The sequence below is a fragment of the Nematolebias whitei genome, chromosome 3 (assembly GCF_014905685.2).
Source record: "Nematolebias whitei isolate Nwh7 chromosome 3, NemWhi1, whole genome shotgun sequence".
Classification (NCBI taxonomy): domain Eukaryota; kingdom Metazoa; phylum Chordata; class Actinopteri; order Cyprinodontiformes; family Rivulidae; genus Nematolebias; species Nematolebias whitei.
In genome coordinates, this window is record NC_056500.1 from 22,493,293 (window position 1) to 22,501,402 (window position 8,110).

General features: G+C 41.4%; 1 protein-coding gene across 1 annotated transcript; it reads right to left on the reverse strand.

The window, feature by feature from the left end:
* Positions 1 to 1,449: 1,449 nt before the first annotated feature.
* lpl (lipoprotein lipase) lies at positions 1,450 to 7,892 on the reverse strand. Its single transcript, XM_037698115.1, has 10 exons — positions 7,646 to 7,892; positions 6,782 to 6,987; positions 5,902 to 6,081; positions 5,341 to 5,452; positions 4,593 to 4,835; positions 3,886 to 4,128; positions 3,329 to 3,449; positions 3,074 to 3,256; positions 2,876 to 2,983; positions 1,450 to 2,770 (listed from the first exon to the last, which is right to left on the reverse strand). Exons 1-10 carry the CDS (start codon positions 7,746 to 7,748, stop codon positions 2,719 to 2,721), a joined length of 1,551 nt encoding a protein of 516 aa, XP_037554043.1. The 5' UTR covers positions 7,749 to 7,892; the 3' UTR covers positions 1,450 to 2,718.
* Between the last annotated feature and the right edge of the window lie 218 nt (positions 7,893 to 8,110).

Here is an 8,110-nt window from a genome sequence, read left to right on the forward strand (position 1 = left end):
ACAAGTTCAGATATTCACTGTGATGTAGCTACTCTTAGTGGCACCCCCAGTGGTAAGCTCTGAGACATTTTATCCCGAAGTTGTCTTTTAATTTTCATTATCTTTACAGTGACAATTTAATTTTTCTGCTTTGGTGTTTATCTTGTGTTTCTTGTCTGTGAATTTTCATCTTTTGTGTGCCTCTCTGTATTCTCCAGCCATCCTCGGTACTTTTCCTTGGTCAGCCTTCACTCCCTGGTTTTATTCCACACACTTACACCTGTTTCCTGTTGTCATTACACAGCCTGACTGTCTAACATCAATCCCAGCCTTCTTAAGTTTGTTCTCCAGTCTGACATTATGCTTCATGCCCTGTCTAGTTCTCCTCCATGTATCTTGTTGTGTCTTTTTCACTGCCACACCAGCCTTTTGTTTTAACAGTTATTAAATCTTTTAGGTTTTACTCAAGCCTCCCATGTTCGTTCTTCATTCTTGGGTCCATCTTTCATCTAAACAGTCTTTTATTTTGCACAAAATTGCCTAAATATACTGTATTATTTTACATGATTAGTGTTTAGTGTATATCTTAGATCCTTGTATACTGTTTCTTGTTATACTTTATATTTTATTTTTGCTATTTTTGGGTGTAACTGGGACCTTGAGTACTCAGTTTCGTTCCATCTCATGTACCATATGTGATGTGATTGACAATAAAGAACCTTGAACCATGAACCTTGAAATAAATTTAAATTGTGTTTAAAAATGTTTGTATAACAATTGTGTTTGGGTTTACTGTATTTCACCTCAGTTGGACTGAAGCAAGGTTATTTTAACAGTGTACAATTGACCAAAAAATATATATATATATATTTTCAGCAAATCAAAATTCTGCAGCCAGTGTTGACAGATACTGATAAGAAAGTGCAATTTACCTATAAGTAAATAACTTTAAAATAATTTTGTATTACATGAAAACCCCTTAATGGTCTTATCTGACAGATCTTATCATTTCCTGTCACCCTTTAAGAACGTGATGCTTGTCTTTTTTTTTTTTTTTCAACCTGCAAGAAGATTCTTTAGTTTTAAAGCTCACTGAATGATGTATGAGATGAAGACACCTTCTCTCTTTTTAAACCAAAACTTAAAATCATGATCTGTCTATTAGCCACTCAGTTTATCATCCTTTGTCATTCCTTCAGTTTGCATACCTGCTTTGTTCTGTTTGGGGTTTCAGGGACCCATTAGCTGTCAATCAGCTGTCAACCAGCTGGTACAGGTCCATCAAATAAATAAAAAAGCATGCATGTCACCTACAGTCAAAGGTTTGGGGTTGTGGAGTAAAGGGAGAAGAAATAGACTCCAGCCAGAAAGGCCTTTTTCTTCCAACCTTCCAGGGGATCTGTGCCATCCCCTCATCTCTGTTGATTTGCAACTTTAAAACATTTAAAAGCAATTTGAGCAGGATGTAACATTTTAATGTTGGGTATACACTTTATTAGGTCATGTAATTGGCCTCTTTCTTTAAACAGCGCACAGGATTTCGGCTCATAAAGTCAATGCACTCAGCAGCTGGCATGGAGTTCAATCTGATTGATGCTTCCAAAACCTCGTCCAAGAAAAAACACAAATGGCTCTACTTAAAGAAACACAGAACAAATCTGCAAGCCAGCCAACATATATTACAGCTTTATATACAAATATATAAATGTACAATCAATAAATACATTATAAAGGTTTTGTTTAATGTATTATGGGCGTTACTGATGTCAGTTCATGACAGATTTCAAAGGCTTGCATGTCTTTTTTAAGGGTGGGAAAAACTTAATGCTAAAAGCTAAGCTTAACAACGTAAACCGCCTCGAGCGAGACAGAGTTAACAACTCTTAAGTTGAACTTTTCTGGATGAATATAAAAGTGGCTAAAGTTAATTTTTATATATATATATAAAAATAAGAATTAAGGAATGCAAATCCCTAGTGGAGTGCAATCAACATATTCTTTACATCTAAATGGTCTTTCTAAAGTGACCAGTGACACAAAACCGAGCACGATTAAAAAAACAAACAAGGCCTCCAAAGATAAGGTGTGAACACAACTCATATTATAAGAACAAATACTGATGTTAGTTACAGTATGTAAAAAAGAACACTGTGATTCTCTGTTCCATAGATAGGAAGTGGTTCTTTGGTCCCTGTTGATTGTTGGCATTTTAGTGATATAAAAAGACACAACTCTTGGCACAAAAAGACAAAACGCATAAAAAACAAAAACACATTTAAAGATGTGCTATAATTCTGCCCATCACAATGAATCATTAACAATTTATCAATAATTCAAGTTCACATTGGCACAGGAAACATAATTTCAGAGGTTTCAGAGTGTAACAAAGTCAGTAAAAACAGTACATACAGGATACACAAGCATAACAATGATTATAAAGCAGCAAAAGCCACTCTTGGGATAATTTTGTTGTTGGTAAAAAAAAAATGCAAGAACATCGTAAGGAAGCAACCATTGACAGTTCCATCAGCAGAGTTTGGATAAAGAGATGAGAAGTCATGATGTTTCACCGGGGGGGTGGGGTAAAGAAGAAAATCTGGAAAATGACGGGGGACAAAAGGAGCATTCACTGAGAGTCCGGTGTTTGCAAAGGTTTTCCAGTGTTTCTGTGTGCTGTCCATCTTAGGCTGTGTCGCTAGAGATGGGTGAGTTGCATGATGGGAAATCTTCAAGTTTGCTTCAAGCGTCGTTCTGCTTAAAAAGGCTGCCCTGCGTTTTGAGCCTGTGCATCCTGACGGGACAACAAACAAAAAAGATGAGGTGTCGCGCACGGTTTAACTTTAAACCACATTTTACACGTGTTTTTCTGCTTGGACGTTCGTGTGATCGAGTTTACCGTCTTTCTTTGCGGCTCTGGTTGTCTTCTTTGGACTTGACAAAAACAGCATCTTCTCCTCCCTGAACAAGGTAAGCAAACTCCCCATCCTTTGCATCGAAGATAACCCTGAAATCACACACGATGTATATTTTAATTCCTATTTGTCTCGAGCCATAAATACATTCTGTGTATCTGTGCCGATTCATTTGAACTCACTTGGACTGAGTCTCCCCGCACTTGATGCGAAGCTTGCGGAGGTGAAACTTGTTGCTGCCCCACCAGCTGGACCAGCTGATGATGGCGTCCTTCTCCCAGCGCAGCTTAACCATCATGAGGTCACCAATGTCCACGTCGGTGGTGATGAGGAAGGAAAAGGTGGTGTTGTCCTTCAGGGCTGGTCTGTGGGGGTTAAAGGAAGGTTAGCATGCAGCAGCTCCATCTGTAATTTCATCAGTCGTTTCATCTACGTACAGAATGAAAGGGATGTCCTCCTTCTCTTCAAGGGTGCCATATAGTGAAATCTTCATCGGCTGCTCGCTGAAGCTCAGTTTCTCCTGGCTGAAGAAGTGCGCTTTCACTTGGTAGTGGAAAACTGCCAGACAGGGCACAACACAGTTTCAAACTCACACATCTCTTAGTTCACCTAGCACGAATGAAACCTGTAGTGCAGCATTAAATTATAGATACAATGTGGCTGTTTCTTCATCCACTTTTCTCCTCACGGTCTCCTAAATGCTTCTTGCTGCACTGTCTTCGTGAAGCGCTCAAGAACTGTATTCGGTCAGTCAGTGAAACCGTTAATGCCTCTAATATTTCTGCCAGCTCCAAGCAGTCACACTCACGCTAAGCATGTTCACCGAAAGTAGCTAATAAACAGAGGATTACTTTAAATTGAGGCATGTGAATGATTTAAATCTGAGTAATTCCCACTAAATCCAGTCAGACTTCTCTACTCCTTTCAATCTGCACCATTTGCATGAAATTAACCTTATTATTATTCAATCGGTGCCCTCTGTCTTGATAATTACCTTTGTAGGGCATCATTTCACGAGTCTTGAGGTACATTGTTGTGCTGCGAGCCGTGCGGACTTTGTTGATGTTGTAGCCGAGCTTGTTGCAGCGGTTCTTCCTGCAGCTGAGGCACATCCCCTTGTTGAAGGTGTCTTTGGAGTTGCAGCGATAGGCCATGCTCTGCCGCTCGTAGTTCAGCAGGGAGTCGATGAACAGGTGGATGGAGCGCTCGTGGGAACATTTGACGAGCTGGTCCATGTCTGCAACACGCAGAGCGAAGAGAGCGTAAAACCTCTGCAGCTTTTCTCAGATGACGTCACGTAAATCCAATTACTTCCTGATATACACCCTTTTTTATATATATTTTTATTAAATGTGACTTCCTAAGGGCACACCTCATTTAGTTCTGCTTGGATACATTAAAACACAGCAGAGAGAAGAGTGAAATGATCAAATTTCAGGTAAAATTTGAACCTGAGCAGCTCAGTTTGCAGGTTAAGAACAACTGCAGCTCTGAAAGTTCAGTTTAGTTGTGACGTGACTCTGTAAAAGTACATGAATCTGCCCTGATTTAAGTTACAAAAAGATGCCACAACGATGGACAATTAAGTTTCTAATGTATTCAGACCAGTTCTGTTAAACTAAAATGCTTTTTAAAAAAATGCAGCATCTCAGCTGGAAATGTGAGGAGGAATAAATAACTAGCAGCCTTTGTGTGACGTACTTTGGAGGCCCTTGATCCCCGCTGACGCAATCCCCATCAGGGTGTTCTGGATGTCGCAGCCCGGCTGGAAGGTGCCTCCATTAGGGTAGATGTCGATGTGTCCCACGGGTCTTTGGATGCCGATGCTGCGGTCCGGAGAACCCCTAGTGTTCGTGTGCAGGACGTCCACAAACTGGGCATCGCCTCGGGACAGCGTGCTCTGCTCGTCTGCGTGCTCAAAGGTGGGACCAGCAGGATCCAGACCTTAGAAAAATGCTTTTTTTAAATCTCTGTGGCCACTCTAAACTACAAACACATGATTCAGATCAAAAGCTCAAGGGGGACAGATTGTTTCGTGATGTATGGAGCCCAAAGTTTGTACTCAGTTTGACCTCGTTCGGACTTGTTTAGCTCTTGAAGCTCAAACCACGAAACAATGCGAGGCAGCGACTGAACTCATTTAATGATCACAGTAAATGCACCATTCTTTAAAGCAGGTCAGGGAGATTTCAAAGCTGGATAAACTTCAGAGTAGTCAATCGAGAGCCGACACAAACAGGCCGTTTGCACACATACAATGCAGGCCTGGAATGTAGTCTGACCGACTGTTTTCAGCAGAGGGGGGCTGTAAAGCAGAGGGCTAATACTTCATGCCATATGTTTACGTGACTGAACGTCTAAAGAAAGTTAACTGTTTAACGCATAACACTTGCAACTCATTCAGCCAGAACCTTAATATTTAATGTGTGATGTAAATCAAAGCACGCACCTGTGATCCTGCTGATTTTTTGGTCAGTGAGGTCTCCTGCAATCCCAGCCACATGAGCCCCCAGACTGTAACCCAGCAGGTGGATCCTCTCCCAGGGCAGCTCCAGCTCTTTCTGTAAGCCAATAAAGTGAGACAATTAAAAACAAACAAACAATCAAATAAAAGAAAATCCAACAAAAATGCCAATCTTACAGGCTCTGTTTCAGTGAGAGAGGGGTCGGTTTAATTTTATGCCTTGCTAGATTCTTGCAGGCTTTAAAACTTGGAAGTTACACAAGCGAACGAGACTTTGTCACTGTGAGCCTCGCAATGAGAGGCGGCGCGCCGCAAACTCGACCATTAAATGTGTTTATAACCATTTCAAATCATAAACAGCAGGAAAACGAATCCACAGCAGCTTGATTGGGAACAAAGCGTTACGTCATAGGCGACAAATTTCAGACAATGCACTAATGTCTTGGTCAACAGGGTCAAATCCACAAAGACAATGGAGAACATGCAATCCAGCTGTTCCCAAACACCCAAGCACCTAAAAAAGCACCTCTGTGTGGGAACAATCACCTGCAGCCAGGAAACAAACTTGGCCACGTCACGGCCCACCAGCTTGGTGTACGCTGCAGACGTGGGGTAGTGTTGGCTGGCGCGGGTCAACCAGTCCACCACGATCACGTTGGCGCTGGGCTCGCGCTCGTACAGAGCAGACACCAGCTTTGGCACCCAGCTCTCGAACATTCCTGTCACCTGTAATTAAACAAAAACAGATTATGTCTTCACTGAGCACATTTTGTTTGAATCGCAAATCTACAAACGACTGTGAGTCAAACAGAGCACAAGCACATTTAGTTGTGGTTCTTATTGCTTATTAAACTGTATTATCTAATGAGATAATAAATAGGAACAAAAAGAGATTGCATCCAGCTGTGAAATCGTTCAGATGCAGTTTTAATTTGAGTTCAGGAACTTCTGAACTTTTAAACTCACCACCATTTCTGTCATACATGTTGCGCTACCCGTGCGTTACCGTCATAACGTTTCTTTTTGCACACCGGATTGATTTGTGAAGCAGTTTTAACATCCAGAAATGCAGAAATCATGTGTGTAACTTTGCATGCCTGGTTGCACGAGAGCCTGAGGTCAGCTGCTGCGTGGTGTGATTTATTTGGGCCTCAGCCTTTGTCCCGCTGCTGGAGAAGAGCCAAGGCATCATCAAGTTCGAATGTTGCTGCCTGCCTTTTAATCACATTATAGAAGAAGATGCATGCTGGCCGAACTTCAGTGTGTGCTTTATGTTTCAACAATGTGTGTTTTAGTGTTTTCCAGCTGCTGGGTGTCGTCATATCACCACAACTAAGTTTCAGAGCCAGCGAACTGTTTACTGTCCACAAATAACTGCACACAGAACTCACACACACTGATTATGAGTGTGTTCAGTGTGACGTACCGTCCAGCCGTGTATCACAATGAAGGTCTGCGTTTCTGTGTTGAATTCACACTCTTTGATGGTCTGTGGTCTGCCGGGCACGATGTAGCACATGTCATCGTCTGGCAGCTCGGCGGTGCGCAGGGAGAACTTGGACACGATGTCAGAAAGGTCTGTGAGCCATTCAGTGGTGGTTGGCAGAGGAGTAGAGGTGACGGTGGTGTTTACTGTCACAACACACACACACACACAGTTTACATGACATGAGGTATGACCACAGTCTGAGGGCTTTAAAACTGATTGCTGTTATTTTTAAAGCAATAACAAGATTTATTTTAATACACAAGAAGAAGAGGTGAGAGGTCACTCCAGAAGGGTAATATGTCATGGAAGTGTCGCCCCCCTTTATGTTTCATCTGCATTTCTACCATCATAACAGTTACATTTAATAATTTGGATTTTCTAAATAAAATCAAAACAAACTGATTGCATTTTATCTTATCACTCTGAAAAAAACAAATCTGTTTATTGGGTTTGATGTATAAATTTAAGACTTTTAATGGATTTTAAAATGAATGCTGATTTTTCATTTGTATTTAAAGTTTAAGTATTGTAATGAAATAGTGTAGAAAACAATATGTGGGTTCTTCCATCCATATCCCCCCCTGCTCCCTCAGATGAAAGGCTCCCTGCTGCAGCTTTCCTTCATGCATTCATGGAGCTGAATGGGTGCAGAGCTGAACCCTGAAAGCTTGGGAAGGGGTTACCTCCGGTCAAAAAGGAACATCAAGCACAGATTAGCCTGTTTCCTGAGGCTGATTTACCTCATCACATCTGGATCTCTTGTTAAACAAACCTCATTAAGATAAATATGCATGGGCTTACCAAAAGCAGTTGTGGTGGCAGGTTCAACACTGGAAGAAAAAGTTGCAAAGATGTTTCCCAAAGTTATCCAAATGGTCAAAAAACAAATGTTTTCCGTTCCCATATTATTATTGAGGGCTGGTTTTTTTTATCCTAAATGTCCTAATTTAAAAGTTGATTGTCGAGTATAGATTTGATATCCTCTTAAACCCAAAGCACCGATGACAAAGTGGTGTGGAGTTGTGGTTTAAGGGTGAAGTGGCTTAAGATCTGTAGGAGTTTGCTGCTCCTAGTCATCTTTATGGGTGGCTTATTTGAATATTCAACCATGATTGGCTGCAGGTTTGAGGGAGGAGACTAAACTTTGTCCCAGCTCTGGGGAAAAAAACAGATTATTCATCCTGTGAGGAAAGCTGTGGCCCCCGGCTGCACAGCAGAAGGTTTTACTTAAACATTGCCACCAACTCTCGGTATGTTTGTGTGATT

Coding starts and splice junctions, on each gene's coding strand:
- lpl (XM_037698115.1), bottom strand. CDS start 7,748: ATGGGAACGGAAAACATTTGTTTTTTGACCATTTGGATAACTTTGGGA. Junction 6,988..7,645: donor TGCCACCACAACTGCTTTTG/GTAAGCCCATGC, acceptor GTGTTGTGACAG/TAAACACCACCGTCACCTCT. Junction 6,082..6,781: donor TTGTGATACACGGCTGGACG/GTACGTCACACT, acceptor GTTTAATTACAG/GTGACAGGAATGTTCGAGAG.